This window comes from Liolophura sinensis, chromosome 1, assembly GCF_032854445.1.
Source record: "Liolophura sinensis isolate JHLJ2023 chromosome 1, CUHK_Ljap_v2, whole genome shotgun sequence".
NCBI lineage: Eukaryota > Metazoa > Mollusca > Polyplacophora > Chitonida > Chitonidae > Liolophura > Liolophura sinensis.
In genome coordinates this window covers 70,143,802-70,170,490 of record NC_088295.1, presented here as the reverse complement: position 1 = coordinate 70,170,490, position 26,689 = coordinate 70,143,802, and the positions used below count along the sequence as shown (strand labels likewise).

The 26,689-nt window shown below is 38.0% G+C and overlaps 1 protein-coding gene across 3 annotated transcripts; it reads left to right on the top strand.

Annotated features, from left to right (window-relative positions):
• Nucleotides 1–534: 534 nt before the first annotated feature.
• On the top strand, nt 535–24,560 carry LOC135482354 (cystathionine beta-synthase-like). 3 transcript variants are annotated; one of them, XM_064762291.1, is made up of 16 exons: nt 535–660; nt 6,458–6,627; nt 7,212–7,318; nt 7,666–7,800; nt 8,364–8,443; nt 10,495–10,629; nt 11,654–11,723; nt 12,495–12,586; nt 13,001–13,126; nt 15,596–15,680; nt 16,055–16,166; nt 16,676–16,756; nt 17,211–17,345; nt 17,730–17,838; nt 18,123–18,207; nt 23,261–24,560. In XM_064762291.1, exons 2-16 carry the CDS (start codon nt 6,458–6,460, stop codon nt 23,392–23,394), a joined length of 1,656 nt encoding a protein of 551 aa, XP_064618361.1. In that variant the 5' UTR covers nt 535–660; the 3' UTR covers nt 23,395–24,560. The 3 variants fall into 3 exon arrangements, with proteins under 3 accessions (XP_064618361.1, XP_064618362.1, XP_064618359.1); XM_064762292.1 differs by lacking the exons at nt 535–660; nt 23,261–24,560 and adding exons at nt 694–868; nt 19,981–23,246; XM_064762289.1 differs by lacking the exon at nt 535–660 and adding an exon at nt 697–868.
• The last annotated feature ends 2,129 nt before the right edge of the window (nt 24,561–26,689 follow it).

The following is a 26,689-nucleotide window of genomic DNA, read 5'->3' as shown; positions in this document are numbered from 1 at the left end:
TACCTTATACTAGTATATGACAAGGTACATAACTTCAGTGCCGAAGAAAAGAAGACCCAGCTTTACATAACTGGACACAAAACAAGGAAATATAGTCCAATCTCAACCAAAAGACGTTCGTTCAAAAGCTGACACATTAAGCTTCGCAATGGTGTATAAATCGGCCCGCAAACGTGCCTTCACTTGACTACACGAAACTGAAAAAACCAAAAGTTTTTTTTTGTTTTAGTCGGACAAATCCAGCAACAGGGCAAAGACCGTCGGGCGACAGTTCTGGCTTGAGTTCTCAGCGATGAAAGCCGCTGGAGCCACCATATTTCTACCATCGACCAAGTGACTGAACTATTTTCCGTGTTTTATATCCAGTTATACATGTATAAAGTTGTCTTCTGTCTCAGGCATTGGAGTTACGTGCGTTGTTCTACATAATTACGTGCGACCATTTTGCCACCTAAGGTGCAGGTCACTCTTTGTGTACACGACTTGTCAGATCAGGGATGACATCATCAGTCTGTGTCCAATGAGAGCGCTTGTAAGGGCCGTGCCTTCACCACATGTGTTTGTGTGGACAAGTGAGACGAGGACGTGAAACATCAGCGTGACGTGTACTTTGGCAGCCGTCACGCTTCATTGGGGTTGAACACGAACAGTTCTGCTAAGGTAAGATGGAGAGTAGCTCCAGTAATGCCTGGATACCTATTTGACGTATCGTATGTTTGTGTTGTAATGATCAGTGATCAGTGTACTTGTACAGATCACGTTGCTTCTTGCGGGCCAACCGTTTTTCATTGCGCGAATTGCTGCCAATGTAAGTGCGACGTTGAAATGCCACAGACGAAACCGTACCCCATGGCATTAATATCGTATGGTAAGAGAAACAGTTTGTTCATTGACATCTGAAGAATATATGTAAGTCTGCTGGGTTTTTTTTGGTTTTTTTTTTGGTTTTTTGGGGGGTTTTTTCATTGTTATTATTTGTATTGCATTCCTAGCTTGGCCTCTAGCCAGTATTAAACGACGTAGGTCGGATGATAGGCGTGTACATGTACTTTTTTCTTTTAAACTATTCGACATATGTACCTGATCTGACTTAAGACACTTTAATACAGTTATGTTAGTCTGTAGCTGTCCATGTTCAGGACAAACACAGCTGTTGTATTACCTATATCCACTTGAATCTAGTCCTTGCTGTCTCTTTTAATAGCCTCATATATGACCTTGAAAATGATACCTTTTGAAAAGCACAGTGCAAATCAAAATCTTCAAAGCACAGGCCCTGTCTGTTAATTTTATTTATGACCTGTACATGTATACCATGGCTTTGTCAGGTACTGTAGGCCCACAGGGCAAATATGTCTTCAAAATACCTGATCCACTGTAATATTAGCCACATATTCTTGTACGTAAATAAACTCCTAGCTATCAGGCCTTCTTAAAAACCGGCAGTGTTACAAACAAATTAATTTGACCAAAAAATTGATAAAACTGGTATCATTGTAAAACATCAGTGTGAAAGCTGATCTGTTAGGTACTCTTCTGTTTTAATTCTAAATCAGCTTGTTAGAATGCACTTGGCTGCTTAGTATATTATGTAGGCCCCTACAAGGTTTGCCATGGCACTCATTTTTCTGCACTATAGTTGAGATGTCCATGTATAAAGTTATAACATGTTAAATTTTACCCTCTGGGTCAGATAAGCTCAACCATGACGAAAACATAATAGTTTTTAGCAGTGCTCTCTGGTATATTAATAAAACCATATAACAAATGCTTTAAGGAAAAGTGAAAAGGCCTAGCCAAGAATGTCCCATTCATGTTTGGCATTGTGATGCCAGAATAATTCTTTCTTCCTAATACCTCAGTGTACTGTGATTGTAATGTATATTGTCCCCATTTTTGTTCAAGTTGTTATACATTATCGATACTTGTGTCGAGGAGAATTCATTATAGTGGTTTTTGGCTGAGATCAATTCTCATAAAATAAAGGATTGAAGTAGTTAAGAATTAAAAAGAATGAAGAATTAAGGTACAGTACTGACCGATCCTAACAATCTACTGTACGTATGTCATCCGCCCATCATACAAGCATCTTTATCGGATGTAGGGCGGATTCTACACAGATCGTCAGCCATGATGGGTGGCCCATAAGCAGGTGTTGGCACCATCCTGATCAGATTTTATGTAGATCTTGATTGACCGGCACATGTCATCTCATTTAGACCGTTTTACGTCACTTAAGCATTTGCCTGCATGCTAGCTATAAATATGACAAAATGTGTCCTCAGTCTGCTTACCTGGTTAGGTAGGGGTGGTGACGAGAAAAGTATTAGTGAATGGTCTGTCATTTGCCTAACTCTCAGAGTCACATATTCAAGCCAGTGAAAAGGTGAGCTAGCTAAATGCATGATTTCCGAATTTTGCTTTCCCATTTCTCGACGAAGTTTATATAAGCGGTATAATAAATGTAAAATCGTAAACACATTCCCGACTAACCATAAACAATGTAAGTTCTTGCCAAAAGCTGTACTAATAGTATAAATTAGCAATGAGTGTTGCCACAAATATCACGAATAAGTTATTTTATGTTGTGTTATATACACCATGTTTTGCACTTCACTTGAAATCCTCAGAAAATTTGCACTGAAAACAGTCGCGTATTGTACATGTAAGTTATTGTTCTGCATTTGCCTAATAATTGTGGAAACAGTCAAAACTCTATGTGCCCAGTATCATGATTATGTGTGAATTGGTAACCGTGCCGGGAACTAGACCATTTGTGAATGTTTTGTTTTTAATTCTGAGAGGACAAATAAGGTATGGTGTCAAACCGCAGCATTCATTATAAGTTAGATGAGTAAGTGTATGTCGGAAAATCCTATGCGGATGATGGTCGGATCCTACGCCCATTATACATGGGTCTTACGCCCATTATACAAGGATCCTATACCCATTATACAAGGATCCTACGACCATCATACATGGATCCTACGCCCATCATACATGGATCCTATGCCCATTAAACGCGGAGCCTTTACTCATCATATTCGAATGGTACACCCATCATGGCTGTATTTATTTGATTGGTGTTTTACATTGTATGCAATAATATTTCACTTATACGACGGCGACCAGCATTATGGTGGGAGAAAACCAGGCAGAGCCCAGGGGAAACCCACAACCGTCCACAGGTTGCTGGCATACCTTCCCACTTACGGTTGGAGAGGATGCCAGCATGAGCTGGACTTGAACTCAGAGCGACTGCATTGGTGAGAGGCTTCTGGGTCATTACACTGCGCTCGCGGACTAACCAACTGAGCCACTGAGGTCGCCATCATGGCTGTATGATCGGCGTATGATGTGAACATCTTGCAGTCATATTACCCCCTTCCTACGTGGATGTTCCGGCCCACAACCATAATTTACATGTAGTTTGTATATGGAAGCCTTAACTGGATCATGTGTAAAATCAATAACTGTTCTTGGTCAGGTTATTTCTGCAGGTCAGGGTGACATAAACATGCCCCATCCCCCAGGTCACTATACCCTATGTACAGTATGCCAGCCCATAGAATGGAGGCTTTCAGGGGTACTACTTGGGTCTACTTGTAGGCTAGAGTTTTGGACATCAGTTGGTTCTTCGAGTGTAAAAATTATATTCTGAATTGTTGGACTTCAAATAGCAGGAAAATAGTTATGTTTATACAGGAGTATAGTAAAGTCCCCTAGTACCTTACCTAAGAAGGGTGGATTAGGCCCTGGGACTGATCCGTGGTGTGTGCTAGGGGATTGATAGCTGGTATGGTTCTGGGGAACTGACACCTGGTATGGCGCTGGGGGGCTGATAGGTTAAAAATGTATGAGAATCGAATATCCAGCCCTCCAGTGCAATCAGCAGTCCCCCAATACCATCATTCCAGCTCTCAGTCCTCCAGTGCCTTCAGCAGTCCTCCAATACCATCATGCCAGCTCTCAGGCCTCCAGTGCCATTAGTAGTTGCCCATTACCATACCAGCTCTCAGGCCTCCAGTGCCATCAGCAGTCCCCAATACCATCATACCAGCTCTCAGGCCTCCAGTGCCATCAGTAGTTGCCCATTACCATACCAGCTCTCAGGCCTCCAGTGCCTTCAGCAGTCCTCCAATACCATCATACCAGCTCTCAGGCCTCCAGTGCCATCAGTAGTTGCCCATTACCATACCAGCTCTCAGTCCTCCAGTGCCTTCAGCAGTCCTCCAATACCATCATACCAGCTCTCAGGCCTCCAGTGCCATCAGTAGTTGCCCATTACCATACCAGCTCTCAGGCCTCCAGTGCCATCAGTAGTTGCCCATTACCATACCAGCTCTCAGGCCTCCAGTGCCTTCAGCAGCCCTCCAATACCATCATACCAGCTCTCAGGCCTCCAGTGTCATCAGTAGTTGCCCATTACCATACCAGCTCTCAGGCCTCCAGTGCCTTCAGCAGCCCTCCAATACCATCATACCAGCTCTCAGGCCTCCAATGCCTTCAGCAGTCCTCCAATACCATCATACCAACTCTCAGTCCTCCAGTGCCATCAGTAGTTGCCCATTACCATACCAGCTCTCAGGCCTCCAGTGCCTTCAGCAGCCCTCCAATACCATCATACCAGCTCTCAGGCCTCCAATGCCTTCAGCAGTCCTCCAATACCATCATACCAACTCTCAGTCCTCCAGTGCCATCAGTAGTTGCCCATTACCATACCAGCTCTCAGTCCTGCAGTGCCATCAGCAGTCCCCAATACCATCATACCAGCTCTCAGGCCTCCAGTGCCTTCAGCAGTCCCCCAATACCATCATACCAGCTCTCAGTCCCCCAGTGCCATCAGTAGTTGCCCATTACCATCATGCCAGCCCCCCAGTACCATCATACCAGCTCTTAGTTCTGCAGTGCCATCAGCAGTCCCCCAATACCATCATGCCAGCTCTCAGTCCTCAGTGCCATCAGCAGTCCCCAATACCATCAGCAGTCCCCAATACCATCATGCCAGCTCTCAGTCCTCAGTGCCATCAGCAGTCCCCAATACTATCAGCAGTCCCCCAATACCATCATACCAGCTCTCAGTCCTGGAGTGCCATCAGCAGTCCCCAATACCATCAGCAGTCCCCCAATACCATCATACCAGCTCTCAGTCCTGCAGTGCCATCAGCAGTCCCTCAATACCATCATACCAGCTCTCAGTCCCCTAGTACCATCAGTAGTTCTCCAATACCATCATACCAGCTCCAAATTCTCTTCGTCATAGAGGTTTCCATACTCATTTACATACTTGTACAACACAACACTTGTTAAGGTGTTCCCGTAAAATTCTATGTCTATGTACTGGTACCAAAAATAAGCATGCAATGTGGACCAAAAGTTGCTCAGTGCTGTATCAGCAACCAGTATCAAGCATGTACTTGTAACACATCAGGCACTGTTACCCCATCATTTAAAATACAGCCGATTCGGTTGCCAGTCCACATATACATATGTATGTAGTGCCAGACCAGTAGCCTTTACTAACATATATGGGTGTATTAGCTGCCAGTCCACAATGTCATATACATGTACGTGTCTGTTCACTTACAGCCACAGATACCTATGATATATATATTGAGTGCCAATCCACAGTGTGTACAGTACCAGCTGACCTGTTACACATCAGGATGTTAGCTGGTTTATTATCTCTTTCCAATACAGCTGGTAGAGGCATTTAAATAGGACAGTGTGTAATGTACATGTATTGCCTTCTGTAACAACCTGTTGTGTGTCACTATCAATGGCGTCTTTGTTCAAGTTCATGTGATCTTTAAAAAATGATAACGATGGCCTTCAGGAGCAAACACATTAAGCTATAAACCGAAGCAGTTGAATATCTCTCCCAAAGGAGTTTTACATCTTTCAAATTTGTTCTGTTTTTGTTCCAACCATTGTACTTTTTCTATCTGAAAGCAAATGAAGAAAGTGCACAAATCTCATTGAAAGTGGTTCAGTTATATGTGAAAATGTGGAGGAATATATGACATTATCAAAATTAAAATCCTAAAAAATTTAGTATATCTGGAGGTGTGTGCTAAGAAAGAACAATAACACCCAGTGGCATTGGATCGGGGCTACCCAGCTTTCCAAGTGGTGGCCCAGATATGCACTTTTACGTGAGAACATTTGATCCAGCATATCCAGATCTAATACTTTTTAAGACCCCTCATCTCGGGGCACCAATTAACTTTGAATGGTTGAAAACTCAGCTGTATGACAATTTAGGGCCATGGAGCTTCTGGGGCCTAGGCACCCTCTGGACCCTCTGCTAGGATAGACTTTCAAAGTGTGTCCTTTATTTGTTATTGTTTATTGAAATATATACAAATTTTTCACGCCTATGATGGCGGTCATTTTTATAAGTGGAGGGAACTGGAAGGCTCAGGATATACCAATGACCAATTTGTTCTGTTTGAAGATGTCCAAAGTTGGTTTAAAAGAGGCTAAGAAAGTGCCAGTGAAAGAGTGGAATGGCTCTGGTCCGGTCACAAGCCCGTTCCGAGACTGGAAGCGACCCGACCTGGTCAGTCGCTGTACATACCACCAGTCCAAAACCAAGCAAGACTCACCTCATTCACAGATAAAAAAGTAAGACATTTGGTGGTTTCAGACTAGAATGGCTTCAGCTAAGCCTTACTTCTATACTATAGAATGGCTTCAGCTAAGTCTTACTTCTATACTGTAGAATGGCTTCAGCTAGGTCTTACTTCTATACTGTAGAATGGCTTCAGCAAAGTCTTACTTCTGTACTGTAGAATGGCTTCAGCGAAGTCTTACTTCTATACTGTAGAATGACTTCATCTAAGTCTTACTTCTATACTGCAGAACAGCTTCATCTAAGTCTTACTTCTATACTGTAGAACAGCTCCATCCAAGTCTTACTTCTATACTGTAGAACGGCTTCAGCTAAGTCTTACTTCTATACTTCTATGTTATTGTATCATTATCCATCATTATGGTATTTCTTTCACTTCATGATCAGTTTTAGGGATGGGATGTTTATTTGTGACCACTATTCTTGAAGACAAGAAGATATATGTGGTTTCATATATACCACACCGAGATACATGTAGGCTGTATAAGTGGTTCATATTTATTTTCCTGGGAAATAATAAAATATGTAATTGCTACTTGAATGGTATGTAAACCATTTGTTCATGTTATATTTGCAGTGGAGAATGTCCCTCTATCTTACCCAACATCCTCTATAACATCGGCAACACCCCATTGGTGCGAATTAACCGAATCACACAGAAGGAAGGAATAGAGTGTGATCTTTGTAGGTGACAAAAATCCTGATTATTTGTCTTCTTCAGCTCATGCTTTTAGTCCTACCTGGTATATTTATGGAAATAAATGCATAAATTCAGATATGCATCTGTACTATAACAAGGATGACCCAGGATTGTACTTTAACAAGGATGACCCAGGATGTTTAAAATTGGCATAGTTTCATGAAATTATTAAGTATACACATGTTAAGAATCGTATGTGTAAGATGTAATGGATTTTTTTTTTCTTTTTTTGTCGTATATTCTTACATTGCACATTCTGATGAAGATAGAATTTTATTAGTACACTCACTCTTGAAAGTTAAAATTGATATATAGTTTTTGCCTAATACAGTGGCCAAGTGTGAGTTCTTCAATGCTGGAGGTAGTGTGAAGGACAGAATTGGGTTACGTATGATTGAGGATGCTGAAAAGATGGGTGCACTCAAGCAAGGCGATGTAATCATTGAGCCTACCTCTGGCAACACAGGTGTGTTAATTGCCTTCAGGATTTTGATGTGTGTGATTTAAATAAAGAGGAAAAGAAAAGGAATACATAAGCTTTTCAGGGCCATCATGGTTTTCATTTTTCTCCAGTGCATGCAGTATATTGCTCTTGCCAGTTTTGTTGACACTGTCACATATTTATGATTATTATAATCCCTTCAGCGATATTTGAAGGTACAAGTTTTCAGCTTGTCTCTCTGTCCCCTTCTCAATTTCCTGCAATTTTTTTTTATGCTACCCTTGAATATTTTTAATTGGAACATGTGCTTAGTATAATCTGATACATGACAAGTTTGATTTTGTTGGTGGCGTTTAAATTTTTCTACAATTTTTTTTAGCTATCCTTAAATATATATGTCATTGAAAGTTGGTGGACATATTTAGTATGATATTGTACCTTACAAGTTCCATACATTTTTAAAAGACCAATATGAGAGGGTCAGATATGATACGACAGGCATGTATTGTGCAGGGATATTTCAGAATACTGGTAATCACAGTAATGATATGAATTATGCTATTCTCTCTGCTGATGACCGTGCACAGGTATTGGTATTGCGCTGGGGGCAGCTGTCAAGGGCTACAGGTGTATCATAGTCATGCCAGAGAAGATGAGCATGGAAAAGGTAGGCAGTTTTATTCCCTCTGCACTCTTGTCCTGCACAGATATTTCAAGTAGGCTGGCACTTCTGTCTTGTAGGGCTAGTGTATATAACGTCATAAGGCAGATCACGTAATGATTTTCACAGATATACATGCAGAAAAAAAAGACATGGTAATAATCTCCCTTTTTTCTTGTTTGCTATAGATAGATTTGTAGTTCAGTACAAATATATCTTTGATAATTTAGGCCATTTATATCACTTCACACCTCTGTGGACATACGCATATTTTACGAGTGATTAATGATTGCATTGACCATTTGTACATTTTTTCATTCTGTATCCTGCAAAATTACAGTTTCCATATGCATTGTCACTGAAATCAGACTCCTATATGTACATTTACATTTGTATGTTGAGTAATTTGGTCAGGTAAAGGATATTATGACAACTGTCTTGTATATTTGATGGCCCTGATAGCACAGTTGGTAGAGTGTCTGCGTTGGGAGCGGTAGTTCCAGGGTCAATCCTGGGTCAAGTCACACCTAAGACCTTAAAAGAGAAAGTTGTAACTTCCTCATTTGGCGTTGAGCAGGAAGGGGATAGTGCATTGACTGGTTGACCCATATCCAGTGTAATGCCTGGGGCGGGGTCGCTTACTTGCCTTCCGTTAGGAGTCTCATTGAAGCATCACTAGATAAAAGAGCGATGGAAATCCGTTCTGCAACAAGGAGGCACATTGCATGCAATCTAAGGATTCCTTCATCGTCATGTGACTGAAAAATTTTTAAGTACGACGTCAAACCCTAAGCACCCTCTCACTCACTCTTGTATACTTTGTTTAGACGGTCAAGCTAGGCTGGTTATGTAGGTTGTGAACACAGTGACATCAAGATTAAGTCTATGCTGCTATACAAGCAAGTGACCTGCACCTGATGTCACATTGTGAAATTCATCAATTGCTGATGGAAAATATGCATCATATTGATAAGACTGCAAGGACTTCCCATTAATGAAAAAGTCAGTTTAATTCTTTAAATTCATTTCTGTTTTATTAGCTTAGTTACATAATCTGACAGTTTCAGTCCAGTCATTGTTTCACCGTTATATTTCATAAATTTGTTCAGAGTGCTGTACAGTAATGTCTGTTGCACGCACAGCTTTTGCAGCTGTCAACTATGTACATGTACCCTGGTCAATGGCTGTAGCATCCTATTTGATAATACAAAACAGGGCATGATTTACTGAAATTAATACAACATATCCTGTTCAGGAAAATCAGTCTAACATAATGTGCTCATGTCCTGTTACTGATGATTTGGGTTAGCAGGTTGATAAGTATATAAGACTGCAAATGGCATATGTACGGTAAAGATATGAAGTGCAAATGAGCCATAAGAACTCTGAAAATTTGTCATGCTTATCTTACACTGAAGTTATTTGTAGATACAGTATTCTAGATTACAGCTGATTATAACTTGACCAGTGTCATTATGGTTTCATATTAATTCCCCCTAGGTGTAAAGGTAATGTAGGTATAGTGCAACTTTCAAGCATTATTATCCTAAATGAAACTTTTGGAAATTACATATATGTGGATAATGTATAAGTTTCTAATTTGATCATGTGGATTACTTGAAAAACTTTGTATCATATATAACTTGCTGTTATGGCACTATCCCTCACCTTATGTCTACCTTTGACTCTAATCCAACTCCAAGATATGATAAGAAGCATTGGTTTGTTCCAACATGCAGGATCACATACACAGGCTACATTAAAGTGTACCGCAAGTATGGGTAAATTGGACACAGATTGTTACAAAAGATTACATGTGTTTTAATGATCATTGTTATCCCTGGGCTTCACCCCTCGGTCTCTTCTGACCATAATGCTGGCCTCCGTCCTATAAGTGAAATATTCTTGAGTACGGCATACAACACCAATCAAATAAATAAATAATAATCCTAGCTTGTAATGCAATTCCATTTTGATTAAGACAGTGGTTTTCATAGAATATTGCCTCAAGCCAACATGACAAATGATAAAAAAACATTTACTTCTCTCACTTTCAGGTGGATGTTCTTCGAGCTTTAGGTGCTGAGATTGTGCGTACCCCTACCAGTGCTGCCTTTGACTCCCCAGAGTCCCACATCGGGGTGGCGAGGCGTCTGATGGAAGAAATACCAAACTCTCACATCTTAGATCAGGTAGGCTTGCATAGAATCTGTATACAATACTCTCACAGTGCATTCCACATGTGAACGAAAGCATATGGTCTAACCTGAAAGGAGGCACCAAGTCAGACTTGTCAACTGACCATGACTGGCCATTAGATGTGGCACTGAGTGTCGCCTCCCAGGAGGCACTGGGACTGGTACGTGTAATACAAAGGCACTATGTTGATCTGGAGTTCTCTTAGAGCTGAAGAGATGTTAAGTCATAAAATCAAGCAACAAAAGTGTAAAATTATGATCTGGTTTGTTCTCTGAATTTGTATTTGCTGAAAAAAACTCATTTTAAACTAAAAATGCATCCAATAAACCAATATTTTTCATAAATGAGTTAAACATTATTATTGCTTTGGATTGTTTGTAATAAGTCTTGAATATAGTTGCTGGTTTATGCTCCACTTTATGTTTCATGTTTCCTGGTGTCATGCAGTGAAGTAGAGTGCCCTCTTTATGCTTTTCTGACCTAGTTTAGTGAGAATGAGGTCAGACAAAGACCTTTTGTACTAGTATGTTACCTTGACCCAGATGCTCTGTATCACTGTATCAGAAGTGAACACCAAGTACATATTGTATCTACAATCCACCTGTGAGTCGTGCGATGTGTAAACTTTGACCCAGTCCTTAACTCACCTGTCTGTTCTTCATTGACTCGTCTGTTCTTGGAAAAACACTGGTACCCATTTAATGAACAATAGCATAAATCAGTTTATCATTACATGTTTGAAATGAAATGAAATTCATTAGAGGATTTTGACAAAAGATTCTATCACAAACACACATGAATTTTTCAGTGTAAGAGGAATTATGGCCTATTTGTGTCGGAAACTATTAATGTATCTACACTGTACATTAACATCTCCTATCAAACATTCATTGAGAGTTCATGCATAAAAGTTACTTTGGCATAGGAGCAACATGGAAAAGTTTGTACAGAAGGTTGTTCCTAAAGTATAGTATTGCATGTGTATGCTTCTAATACCATTTGATGTGTGTTTTGTAGTACCGAAATGCCAGCAATCCATTGGCTCATTATGATGGGACAGCAGAAGAGATTTTAAAAGCTTGTGATGGTAAGTGTGTGATATCTTTTGTTTCATTTTAACCATTTATGAACAAGACTATCATGGTGCTTGACATTATTTGTTGGCAGTTCATGAGTTCATCCATGTTATCAAGAAATTGCAGGCTCAGATGTAATTGACAGATTGACAGCCAAGCCTTCAAATTATCTTTAGACAGTCAGGAAGCGTGATAAATATAGCTTATTCAGATGCTGCAAGGAAAGTATATGACTTGTGCTACTTTAGGAGACCTGTATCTCTTACGTAATCTGTCAAATGACATGGGAACAAATGACAGATTACAGACTGTGTACAAAATATTGCACTTAACAGATTTAACCAGGCTGATGTCTCATTTGCATTTATTAGTGTTTTCCCCATCTCCCTTATTAATCAGTATCTATGTTGCACTTATAAATGGGCTTAATTTTGAAAATTGAAGTAAAAGGTCCTCAAAAATCCTCAAGTATTGTCGCAGATATGCATGTTATTATGTATGTTGTGTATAGTTTTATTTGGCAGATGAAGCTAGACTTCTAGGCTTAAAGGGTTAACAAAGCCAGTTGTCTATCTCATTTATTAAGAAAAGAAATCTGCACATGTATCAGCACCTTTCAAACATGTATGTATTTACTTGGTGTAAGAGAAGCATAAAACATGTAATAATCCCCTGATTATAACATAAATATGATTATTGTGTAACATGTACATTGTGCATAGGAAAATCTGCTTGTATTGATCATAGTCACCAGAGGGCTGATTTTGTCATGTGTCTGTCAGGTCAAGTTGACATGGTGGTGATGGGGGCTGGGACAGGTGGCACTCTCACAGGTGTGGCTCGTAAAGTGAAGGAGGCCTGCCCCAACTGTAAGGTGAGTGTCTGACCTTCAGTCTCATTACTGCAAAATAATACTTATTGCTCTATATTTCCATGTACATGTAATTACAAATACTTATTGGAGTTATGACGATCTACATTCACCGTGTGCTAACATAATACATGGGAACATTACAAGCATTATAAATATGTATATCACTGACACAACAAATATCACATTACACTAAAGGAACTTGCACATTTTTCTTGATTCTGTGAGTCGTGCTAAGTTTGAGGTTTGCTTGGAACGTGGGATGATATTCTACTGGAAAATTGTAAGTTTCAGCATCAAAAATAATATTTTGTGACAATTATTTGCCCCTAAAAATGCATTTCTGTGGGCGAAAGTTTAGGTCATTTAGGGTATTTATGGTTATTTTGTATGTTTATTTTATCATGCTTTCCACAGATTATTGGAGTAGACCCCATGGGGTCTCTGTTAGCAGAGCCAGACTCTCTCAACATTAGTGACACCAGCTTCTATGAAGTGGAAGGAATTGGCTATGACTTTGTCCCGACTGTCCTGGACAGAAGTGTAAGTTAATAAACCTTATGTACAATACTTTAGTCGACAAAAGGGGAAAGTGGAAGTTAACCACATGTAACCTACTGTATTGGACAAAGGCAAGGATCTTGATATCGCCTGTCTACCTGTCCACGGTAGGCAGTATTTCTAGGGGACAGGCCATAAAAAAGTTCACCTTTTGCAGCGACAGATAGGCTCAATAAGTTTACATGGCCTTCCTATAATCAAAATGTTGTTGCAAGACTTCAGCATTTTCGGCCCGAACAACACACTTCCAAAGGACACACTTCAGTTATCATAACAACGGCAAAATTAGATCTGCAAGAAGCCATTTTCATTAGGAAAAATGCTTTAGCCCCGGCCTCTTCCTATTGCCTCAGATATGTACATCTGTAGGACCGCATTGCTAACTTTGCTGCTGGAGGACTGCAAATGGCGTCACAGGTGTAATAGGGAGCAACTCAAGACACACACATGAAAATCTAAATGCACAGACTGAATGCTTTCCCTCAGTTGTTTCCCTTGAATGGGATGCGCATGCACTCACATGTGCAGACTGAACTCCCTCAAGTAAGTTTCATTTAATGATCGATGTGTAGTTATCCCGGCCCGACAGAATATTGAATAAAAAGGAAAATGCTACTGAAACCAAACATTCTTGTAACACAGTGGACTGATATTTCTTCGCCAAGAAGTCTACCTGTCTCTGTCACATGCAGTTTTAAAGAAACATTTCTTCAGTTGCAAAGGTGGAAGTTGACCACATTTATCCCATAATTTGCCTTTATCAGTGATATAACAACAGTGGTGTAAATTTTCAATATTCCAAGCGTTGTATAAATAACCCAAACTTTTGATTGATCACCTGACTTTCACTGACAAGCTTATCCAATGAAAAAGTACAACTGCATACCAGACTTCTATTGTTTGATGTGGTGAGAAAATAGCGAGACTAGCAATTATTCTTAGATCTAGTCCATTCTGTATCGAACATGATAACTGTTCTCACTGTGACCTTTTGATCCAGTATCACGTCTACCATCACACAGAAAATCCAAAACAGAACCAAAATCAAGCCCTTAAAGACATCGTAGACACTGTTTTGTTGAATTCTCCAAGTTCCATGATGGTCAGTTAGTGCAGCAAATAAGTTTTGAGGTGAATTGTTCGTGTAAAAAGCCTAAATTTGAATATTTCGTTCAGTATGATTTTTCGAAATCACAGCTCCTCGCAACCTGCAAGACTTGGCATGACATCATAGGAATATGACCAAGATTTATGTCACAAATTTGGAGTCAAATGTTTTAATAAATGAGCAGTTATGAATGCCAACCTTTTTGAAAAAATCAAAGCTCGTCGTCTTACAGCACACTAATGTGTTATGTTTTCTGTTGACAGAAATCACAGGTTTTCTCAATGTTTTCTAGAACTGTATTTACAGAAATGTTTGGTTTGCCTTCAACCGTTTCACATATATCGATATCAGTACGCATCTCATTTACATACTTGTTAAAACAACAGACGTTGACCTCTCTGTCAACCACCTTAATCCGCTCAGAATAAATTATAGGATAAATAGGATATGCAATTCATGACCCATTATATCAAATTTATCAAATTCAGGAAGTAATTTTCCATTGTCCTTCGCCAAAGGCTCAGAACATTGGAAAATTACACCACTTGTTTAATAAAATTGATAAAATGGGTCATGAATTGCATACTCTTGTACACGCATTGTATATCCTCTATGTAACCTACTGTAGCGAACAAAGGTGGAAGGTAACACATGTAACCCGCTGTAGTAAACAAAGTGGAAGTCAACACGTTACCTATGGTAGTGAACAAAGTGGAAGTTAACACATGTAACCTGCTGTAGTGAACAAAGTGGAAGTTAACACGTTACCTATGGTAGTGAACAAAGTGGAAGTTAACACATGTAACCTGCTGTGGTGGACAAATGTGAAAGTGGACAACATGTAATCTACTACAGTAAACCAAGGTGGTAGTTAACCACATGGATAACAGGACACCTGGCACAGGCTCCTGCAGTAGACAAACCATAGTGTCTGAGACACAAGTTAACATGTGTACCTTATGCTGGTATTCAAAGATACACGCAGATTTGTTGTTGTTACAACAATTGTGATGAAGGATCGAAAAATTTTGCGTGGAGATTTTCTGTAAGAACACTTTGCAAAATACAAGAATAGATGTTCATTAATGGAGGGAAATGCCCCGTAGAAGAAATATATCCCCATATTGTAATAATTCCCTGTAAAAACAGGTGAACATTTTGGTAGGTCTGGTGATGTGTATATATACAGTTACATCCACTGTACTGTTGAAGTTAAACTGCTGCAATAGAAAAACCTTTCTGATGTCATAAGTACTTCCCAAACAACATATACATTAAAAGGCAATCCTGTGTTCTGCCTTTTTTGCCAAATAAATAAACATCTGTAATACTTTTCTCTGCAGTTGGTAGACAAATGGTACAAGTCTGTAGATAAGGAATCATTTGTGATGGCGAGGAGGTTGATGAGAGAGGAAGGATTACTCTGTGGTAAGAATCCCCGGAACATGTTCAAAAATCAGCCATCTGAGTAAACCTTAAACTCCTTCATTTTGTGGCGTGTTTCTTTTTCACAATCTCTGGGTCTTGATTTATTTTATTTATTTGATTGGTGTTTGGTGTGTGTTCAAGAATATTTCACTTGTATGACGGCGCTTGGCCATAATAATAGGGTAGAAAAAGTTATACACTGCATATCTGATAAGCAGTTAAAACATTCCACAAAAGAAAATTTGCTTTGCCACTCGTGCATTGTATGAATATATATGAATTTTATATATAGATTTTATATATGAATTCAGTTGCTTTGGTGTTAGGTATATATAGTTTTATGTAAGCACAGATTGTCTTTGTTGTACCTCCAGGGGGCAGCAGTGGAACGGCCATGGCGAATGCTTTGAAGGCAGTCCGGGACTTTAACCTGAAGTCTGGCCAGAAGTGTGTGGTCATTTTGCCAGACTCAGTCAGGAATTACATGTATGTGAATATCGTTTTTTGTGGCTTTGGTGCAATTTGAAAACAGAGGAAACAAATTATGTAATTAAAGCATTATATTAGAAAGATAATTTTGTAGTGGCAAATGGATTATGTAGCACAAATAGTGTTAGTGGGGCAGTAGTGATAGCAGCAAAAAAAACTTGTTAAGTGTATGTTACCCACTAGAATTAGTTCATTACCATGTAGGATGGAAAATTATGAAGAAAAAAATTTTTACTCTGCATTGAGTATATTTTAGAAAAATTAAATGAAGAAATGAATTTGGTCCTCGTTACTTAATCCTTAAAAAATCTCAAAAGGTTGTAAATATGCTACCACATTCATGCTGTACTTTTTGCTTAAATTTAACCCACCAGTGTTAATCCAACACTTGCATTTCATTGCAAATTTGTGGTGATGAGTGTGCAAAAATTGTACCTAAATTTTTTTTGTAGACTGAACAAATTTTGGGAATGTGGAAATGATGTTGTGACTTTTGTTAATTTCAGGACAAAGTTTTTGAGTGATGATTGGATGAGTCAGAGAGGCTTCATTAAGATAGATGAAAACATTGAGGAGTCTCAAGCCTGGTCAGTTATCATCATAGCATATCTGCTTTTTGTTCTAATCTTCCAGGTATAACACATCATTTCCCGAAGGAGATACATGTATTTTCATTTTTAATGAATGCTTAAAGATTGAAAGACTGTAATCACGGCACATGTTTTGAAGATCAGCTGCATTAGAAAACAGAGCCTTTTTGCCCTTGTGATCGGTGGCGGTCATAAAATGTGTTGCACCATTGCTTTCTTCAAGGATGAAAGGGACTATGCATGACAGATGTCTTATATTAAAGTAAGAAGATAAAGTTGTGAAGAATTCAGAAGATATTTGAGTATTAAAGTGTTTTCAAATTTTGATGTGGTAGTGAATTTGGTAGGTAATATTGCTGCTTTAAGTGAAAATTTTTTAATTTTTCAGTGGCTGGGTTGGCAAAGTCACATTTGTCCACTACAGCAAATGAACGTTTCTTGTTGTAAACAGGTGGTGGAACCTGAAGGTCAGTGCCCTGCGTCTTCTTGCTCCACTAACAGTTCGCCCAGGTGTGACCATACAGGAAACTCTGGACCTGCTGAACAAGGAAGGCTTTGACCAGGTCCCTGTCGTGGATGAATCAGGGTGAGCTATTTATAATTTGTAAACAGCTGTAATAAAAATATGGATTGTGCCATAATCTCCTCCAGCAAATGCAAGCAAAAAAAATGATGAGACTGACTTTATCAATTAAGCCACCTCCCACCACTTATCGAAAATTCTCAATTCTCACCCAAAATCTCCAACACTCACCAAAAATCCCCAACACTCACCCAAAATCCCCAGCATTCACCCAAAATTCCCAACGTTTCCCAACAACCCTGTCTAAATCTGCATGTTTATCAAAACTGTCATAAGGATTGGGGACCGCTTATCTTCTGCTCACCTCAAATTACTTAACACCTTTACCTTGTCACCCTGATATGTGTAGACATTGTTTCCATACTGGATTTTATCACGATGTTACAGAACTGTGCAAGGCATGGTAACCGTTAGCAACATGATGGCCCAAATTGTCAAGAACAAGGTCAGAGGGTCGGACCCTGTCTCCAAGGTTACCTACAAACAGTTCAAACAGGTACTGTTATTCAAGAAACAATGATTTGAATGATGATCTAACAAAGTTGACAAACCTCTGCAATTTTTATTTTCAGAACCGAAAGCTATTTACTTAGGTTTAGATCATCTGACATATATGAGAAGCTCCAGTTTGTATTGGTCTGTAACATTATGTGACAGTCTCATGAGTTTTGTGCATGTTTATTTGTATTTCATTCAAACATCTTTTTATGAATATTAAAATCTAAAAGCAATAAAGCTTTAATTTCTGTTCATAATGTTTAAACACCTTGACTGTTTCAGATTTCCATGGACACCTCCCTGGGGCATTTGTCCCGGTTATTGGACACAGATCATTTTGTTCTCGTTGTCCACGACCAAAGACAATGTGAGTATTGCTGTTTATTTGCAGTGTGCTATGTCTCAGGTTCTATGTAAAAGTCTGTCTTGTGTGTTGCTACTAAACCTACTTGACCTGCTTGATTGTGCTAACATACCACAAAATTAATGTATTTGTCATTTGTATACGGTGTATGGGGATATCCATTAATTGCTCTTCATCTTGTCAGTTGACTGCACAGAGCATTGATAGATTGACTTTCTGCCCTAAAATCAGGTTTTTTACTCTTCAGCCAACTTGGACCAAAGGGTATTGTCAGAGTCCTGCCAATAATTACACTTTTAATAGTAGGAAGCCTGTCTAATGTGAATCTTGTCAAACACTGTTTTACTGACCATTGACCCACTGTCTATTGGCATTTTATACTTCATTGCTTGCATTACTGATATTTACAAAACTACTGAGCCAAATTGTGTAAAACTGCAGACATATGAGCTCAGTGGTTGGATTCACAGAACATATCAGTGTAGTTGGTGCAATTAATCTTGGATAATTCCTCGGGTCAGAAAGCACATTTGAAATGTAACGTTATACTCTTAGTCCTAATGAACCATATTCAGTGAATATGGTTCATTCTTAGTGCTAACGAACCATACTCAGTGAATATGGTTCATTCTTAGTGCTAATGAACCATATTCAGTGAATATGGTTCATTCTTAGTGCTAATGAACCATATTCAGTGAACCTACAGACATGAAGTGTGAGTCATATCGTTAAGGGGCTGGCTGACTGCAACCATCAGGCCCATGGCTTTGAGGTTGAGTGTACTAACCCAGCTCTTAGTGATTCGTGTGTGGCTTTAGGTCAGGAGGGCTGTCAGAAACCTGATGAATCTATGTACTTTTTACCATACATTCTGGGGTCCTTCACATATAGATCTGATTGATGTCATATATGTATAATTGAAAAATTATGGAGTATGGCGTTAAACACACCAGTCAGTTAATAAACCATTCATATGATACATGGTGCCACTGGCAGAACTTTCTATTTGGAATTTTGTGAGCACCCCTGTTCAAAAATATTAACATGTCATGAAATTGTGTACCTCACAAATGGGAAAGATCATGATGGACTTACGAAAGGGCAATGGTTTGCACCGGCCCACTTAGCATCCTCACCCATGTATTTGATATAAACAACAGTCAGACATTGAAAGTAATAAGTACACGCAAACATTTTAATCAATACAGTACACCGGTAGTTAGTCCATAAATGCATACAGCAATTGGGTTGATGTCTTTATAGTGAACAGGTGTTGCTTAATATGTCCATATGTCTGTTCACTGGTACCTTATTGGCTTATATATTCTTGTCCGTTGATGTCAGTGTATAAGTACATATCCCTGCTTTCTTATTTAACCCATGTATCTTTGTGTTCTGTGTTTAGCATAAATAGATTCTTCAGTGTTAATATTGTTCAAAACATAATAGTAAAACATCATTGTAAGATACATTAAGGTACATAATTTCAATATGACTGAACCTCAGTAGCTATAGGCATTTCAAGGCAGTTGCTGTATTAAGACATGTAACTTTTAATACCCAGATCTGTGATTATAATTGTGTTTCGAAGGTGAACAGTTTCAAAATGTCTGGATCTCAATAACTATAAGCTTTTCCTATGGCTGTCTACATAGTTGCTGTATTGATTAAGACATGTAACTTTTAGTGCCCAGATCTGTGATTATAATTGTCATTCGAGTCTTATTCTAGAAAACTCCCTGGATTGTAAATCTTCTCATTTTTTGCTGGTTTCAGATGCAGAAAATGGTGTGATTGAAAAAAAAGTTATGATCTTTGGCATAGCCACTCGTATTGACCTTTTGACCTTTATCACAACTAGGGGCAAATATGAATAGGGCCCTAATGTTTGATACTACAAACACAATAATAACATAGGCACCTTTGTAAAATGTCAGTAACAAAAGTAGTGTATTAGCCTTTGAACTTCAAACTATATATCTGGAAGAAAAGAGGACATCTGTAATATTTTAAAAACCGATGAGAAGAAAACTATTTGCACGCAATGTGCAGTTTCGGTGTATGTTTCGTTGTTGGGTTTGCATTCTGTACTTCATTTTAACCCCTCAGATTTTCCACATATGACATGTATTATCCATATCCTTTGTTGTAAAATGTGGTCTGGATTTATGGTATTAGAGGTGTATCTTTGCAGGGTTTTTTTCTGTTTTCTTTGAGTTTTTTTAAGTTTACTATGTTACCTAAGATTAGCCTTCCTACGCACTTTATTCTGGCATGGTTTCTTTCCACTGTTGTAATTCTTGGGAATAAGTTTATCTACATGTTCTTGCATGTAGTTCGTAAGTTAATTTCAGTGGATTTGTAACTTGTACACGTTGTATGGATCAAGTGTGATTATTGTTGGACTCACCGGGGCCAGTCAAATCGTGACCTGTGTGTTCATTTTTGAAATACATACAAACATAAAGTTATCAGCTCATACACATGCCGTGTGCCGTAACACATTGAACATACAGGTAGATTGTAAATGTCTCAACTCTATTCATCTGGTGAGATACATCTCTTAGAGGCAAATGCTGCATGTATTCCCCCTGCATGTATGTCCCTTTACAAGTCAACGTGAAAATTTATTGAAAGTTGAGTCTTTAACAGAACTATCTTCTGTTCAAGAGACTGTTGTATATTTATGGAAATTAGGTGATGAAGTTTTTGCTGATTCAGTGGGAAGTTATTATTCCATCAAAGAACATGTGGCAGGATATAAAACAAGTAACATTTCTACACTGTTGTTAGTTATATTATTCAAGTTTTTATGTGTAATGTACATCGTTTACATGTAAATTAATTATGATTCGGCTTCAGTGGCAAACAAACTTTAATATGTGACTTCAGTCTAAAATCAAGATTTTTGTGTGTATTTTGCATTCATGGAAGCATTCTATCAATTTTTCAATTGTTGGAATTTTTTTACAGTTTCAAAATGTCTGGATCTCTATTCCAGCATGTTTTATCATAGTCTTTATTATTTTGCTATTTTGTAAACTACATTGTATACAAACTGTAGATTTGAACCGTATTCACTCTCTGAAGGCAGGTGACAATGTGCCAGTATCAAGGGTACTACCATTCTTGTACACTTGTTTTATTGATATATTTGAATTCTGCCATGACAGTTTACATGTACTTGCAAATGATTATTTGAATTTTTTGAATGTTTCGTTTTTTGTTTTTTTTTTTGCAATTGTGTGGTGTTACGACACCGGGTTCCTTAAAAAACGCACACATGTGTAAGCTCCCTTACAAAGTACACTATTGTTTATGACCAGTGGATAATGACGCATTATTTGTTGATTGTTATACCTCATGCCAATATTAAATCACGCCTCGTATATTTGGCCAGAATAATATATCATATCTGATGTCAACATTTCATTGCTGTTACTGACATAACTCCAGGCGATTTATACCAATAAAAATACAGCCAATAAATGCAATGTATTGTACACAATGTGCACATTGTTTTATGGCATTTATGTTAGTAATATCTAATGCTAAATTAAAGAACATGTTTGCTAATGATTTATGATATAAGACTTCAAATTTCATCCATGAGCTGTTCGTTTAGCCTTTTACGCAAGTCCCAGTTAAATGGTTGTCATGGAAACCCTCTAATCTGCCAAAAGTGGGTATCAGGATGTCTTTGTGGTTTTAAGTTTGTACTTGGACTAAAGAACATACTTTACAAGTACATGTATGCAAGAAGTCATTCATGGAAGTCTATCCTCTGTTCAGTTTCCTCCATGTCTGACAATATTTGCCAAGAGATAAACAAGTAATCGGTCAGTTTCTCAAACAAGGGTCATTGTTATCATTAAGAACTAGAATAACACATAACTTATACCCTTCTTTATCTGTATTTACCAGTATGACCTACACATTAAAAATTCAAGTTTTCTCCATTACTTTTACTGTGCCTTAATTGGTTGCTCTAGCTTCTTTGTTTTATGGTTTCCAGCCTCCTGAGTTTTCCTAGTTACCATTAGTTTCATGATACATGTAGTACATGTAGCATCTATGAGTTAACTTGCAATCTCTGGTTATTCCAGCAGCTGTGGCCAAGTTGCCTATTCTTTCTTTCAAATTCCCAAGGGTCCTGCATGTGTCTTTAGATTTTCCAAGGGTCCTGCATGTTTCTTTCAATTTCCCAAGCATCCTGTATGTTTCTTTGGATTTCCCAAGGCTCCTGCATGTTTCTTTCGATTTCCCAAGGCTCCTGCATGTTTCTTTCGATTTCCCAATGCTCCTGCATGTTTCTTTTGATTGCCAAAGGCACTACACTTTCTCGTAACATTTCTATTCTCTTATACATGCGCAGCATTCTTTCCTTACCTGTGTAGTTTTCCCTAGCTATTCAAGCATAACACCCATGTATGAAAGTCACTGTTCCAGACACTTCCCTTTCATTTAGATATCTCAGTTATGTTTTATTACTACAATGCTGATACGATGGTGTACCTTTTCCTGCACTGTAGGGACTTGTGTCGAAGCTGAGTGGACCACTGTTCTCTTATAACGCATGAGTAGTACGTCACCATGCAGGTTGTCCACAAGAAGTCTTCTCAAAGGCAGGAATGAATGGACAATAGGTTACACTGCTTACACCTGAAAAACTTCAGGGAGGAAATGTTTCCCCTGAAGTTCAGTCCATGACTCTGACAATTAATTTTCAAGAATCTTATTTTTCCACTGCTCTTGGGGTATTGGGGATAATAAGCAGTCAACAGAGCTTGTAGGGCTATTTGAGGGCTGTTAGATGGGCCTGTTTGAGATAACTTGCTCTCCGCCAATATGTGCATCACACATGGGGAAGATTATTAGCTACTTACCAGAGGATGATAGTTTTACTCAGGGTGGGTAGGTATATAACACAACTCAGCAACACTGATTCCATTTAAACAGGCTACTTTCAGAGAGATGGAATTCAGTTACTTGAATCAGATTTGCTTGTGTTTGTTTTAATGTCTTTTTTACTTGTGTTTTGTTTTATTTTGTTCAGATTCTGGTCATGGGAATGAGGCACGCAAGACAATGATATTTGGAATTGCCACACGCATCGATTTGGTGAATTTCATCACAACCAGAGAAACCCAAGACGTGCATACAACACACCTGACAACAGACCAGATCTGAGGAGTTTTCTCCCTTACTAACGAAGTCTCTACACTGTATAAATGTGATACAATATATTTCTGCTTCCCTCCATCTTATACATTCTCGCTCACAGTAAATGACAAAATATATATCTATGTATATTTTAAATTCTGTCTGAGAGTAGGTCAAAGCTCGATTTGTTTAAAATACACTATTCAGACATTTACATCTATATTTGTATACACATGAATATGCAAAATGTAGTATTTGAATGTATACCTGGGTATGTCTCATGATGCCACCATGACATGTTTCCTCATAAATAATTCTCTGAAAGTGTTTTAGCCATAACCAATGTGACTTTTTATTTTACATTGTTAATGTGATCTAAATTATAATGTTAGATGTGTACAGTTTCAACTGATGGAGGAAGAGTTATGGAAAACACAGCACACTGAGAGGGGATATTCAGGCCCGTACAAGGGTAGTAAATATAACTGTCATTTATAAAGCTACACAAGAGTTATCTCCCATGAGATATAGATTATATTCTCAAATGTACAATCTTTGGAAGCTCTATCAGAAATTCTGTATGACTTCAATCGGTGAACATAGTTACCAGTCTAAATGTAATACTGCACATGTGATTGCATTTGATGAATAGACAGGGTGCACGCAGTCCTTGAAACTCCTTGAAAAATACAATTTTATTTTCAAGTACTTGAAACTCCTTAAAAAAGACAAATACTCCAGGAAACTCCTTAAAAATCTTAGTTTGTCCCGAGCTTAAATATTGTCTGCTGACCGCCGAGTCTGTATATCGGGCGCTCACTGATAATTCTGCTATAGTCAGGGCCTCCGCTCGCACTAGCCCTTGTAGGAAATTTAGAAAAAAAATTTTGAAATGGCGATAAAATTTGAAAAAATGCGAATGTTTTTGGCAACAAATTTATTTGCTTAAGAAAAAATACAAACGTTATACAAAATCTACCATGAGAGTTTTCTGGGTTTTTCAGCAGATTTTACCATCATTTCAAACGGCCACGTCTCGGTGAAATAACAACAACACTGTTGTATGACGATTACTTGACAGAAATGACGAAGGTGGTTCAGCATTGTTGCAAATTGACTTACATTAAATAACGCCTGAAATCATTTTTGTTAATAACGAATGAGAATCATGGCATTTTTTTTTTTTTTTTTTTGGGGGGGGGGGGGGTCCTTTCATCGCCAATTGTAAAAAAAAAAAAGAAAAAAAAATTATCAAAGGAAATAAGTAAATCAAGGTAGAGTTACACCTGTAAATGAATTTACCTCCCATAAAAAATTTAAACTTTTCCACTTAATAAACTATCCAAAGTAAATTAAATGTTGCAGAATATGTGCCGTTACATAAATGTGTACGCCGTCTGGTTTTCTCCTGTCAGACTGTGTTACTCAATGTACTGATCATAATGTTGCATTTAAATAAAATGAATTTACAAATTATTTTCGTAACAAATTTTTCTGATTACATTAGTAAAATTACATTTTACTAGGATCCTACAGATAGGTTAAAAAAGGAATGATTTTTTTTTTAAAAAAAAAACATATACACGCTACCAAGCATTGGTCCATTATTTTGAGGGCAATTGTTCTAAAGGTTAGGTTTGATAAACTCAAGATCAAGCTGGAAGAGACCAAACTGATTCCAGAAGCTACACCAAAGCAGATAAAAACGAATTACAGAAGGAGACCTACAAAAGTCATGGCCGCTAAGGAAGTATGGCTAAAGAAAAATAGTATTTACTACAAAATCTGAGTGGCTTAAGTGACTGGCTGAAAAAAATATTGACCCAGACGAAGCACTGCATAGTGATATATGCTGTTCATTTTTTTTTTAACTGAGCCAAGGCCGGGTCATTACAGAGGTGAAGTGCAGATATTTCTTGCAAAAGCAAGGGTACTATTCAATATACATGCATGCAAGTTAAAGCATCTATAATTCAGACTTAAAATATAGTCCATTATTGGCACCATGGTATGTTTAAACTAGCCTTGAAAATGACAAAAAACTCCTTGAATTTCATTTTCTCTTATACATATAAAAATGAACCCAGTTCCACTTTACTCTATTGTAGTGAGATATATATAAAAAGAGATGACAAAACTCACAGAGGTATGTATTAGTATTTTTCGCAATGGTACAGTAACATAGTAAACACACTGTTAGTTCACTTCAGTAATTGAACAATTTGTATCATAATATTTTTAGTCATAAGTCATTGTCACTGTTTGTATTCGCAAGTATTTCCTGTTCACACAAAATGGTAATTAATGGGTTTTTTTTGGTTTTGTTTGTTTGGGGTTTTTTTTGTTGTTTGTTTGTTTTTGTTTTTTTGCATTAAAGCTATTTTATTGTTTGGTTATTACCTGATTTCAATTTGCCTTGTTCATTAAATGTTATGTGATTTTATGTGATGTGATGCTTTACCTGGTAAATAAAGCTTGTTTGTTTTAAGGTAAATGATGACTCATTTTTGTGGTATCAACGTTGTATGTTATTTGATTTCAAGGTACAGCATAGAATCAAGGTAAAGTGTATTTTGTTTGTGTAGATTCGTGTTGAGTACGTGTTGTCAGTAGCAGGTATTTTTGTTAGAAGAGATATACGCATATTTCAGCAGGAATCTAGCATGCCAGTTAACATTAAAGGGTAGTAATTTTAATCTATGTTAATGTATCCACCACCACGCCAGCTTTATGGGTTTTAATAAATGCATGTATTTTGTCAGAGTAATCGTTATACCGAGTAAAGGAATTCCGTGTACGTATATTTGTCACTGATTAGAACAGTTGTAACCTTGTTTCTAGCCAGCTTAGAATCTCATTGAAGTAAAATAAATTTTAACGCTAGTGCCAATCTGTACTTAATTTCATTTACATGTATAGATATATTTTTTGGTCTGAAATAAACATTGCAAGCATAAATGAAAAACTGTTATTAAATGTGTTCCTGATTATTTTAGGATTCTGTGTGATTCTTTGGAAGTTATACAGAATACAGTAAAGGTAGCCTTCAGCTATGAACACATGCCTGCATCTGTTCATTTATTTTTTGGGGGTTTAATTCCAGACTCAAGAATTTTTCACTTATATGAATTTTTCCAAAGATTATATTTATGTCTCAATAGAACTTTGTCCAAGGCGGCGTAGTTCTTGCACGTGTCAAAGGCCCAAGAGCAAGGAAAGCAGGAAATCTTTCAAATATGCCGTCCGAGAAAGGGATTGATCTCGTCTTGTGCGACTTAGTGAATCAGAGGCAGCATCTTAACCACAAACCGGACCGACTTCG

Excerpts from the sequence above, each read along its gene's own strand:
- LOC135482354 (XM_064762289.1), top strand. Across the intron at positions 7,319-7,665 it reads AGGAATAGAGTGTGATCTTT|TGGCCAAGTGTGAGTTCTTC; the intron begins GTAGGTGACAAA and ends TGCCTAATACAG. Across the intron at positions 18,208-23,260 it reads TGTCCACGACCAAAGACAAT|ATTCTGGTCATGGGAATGAG; the intron begins GTGAGTATTGCT and ends TATTTTGTTCAG.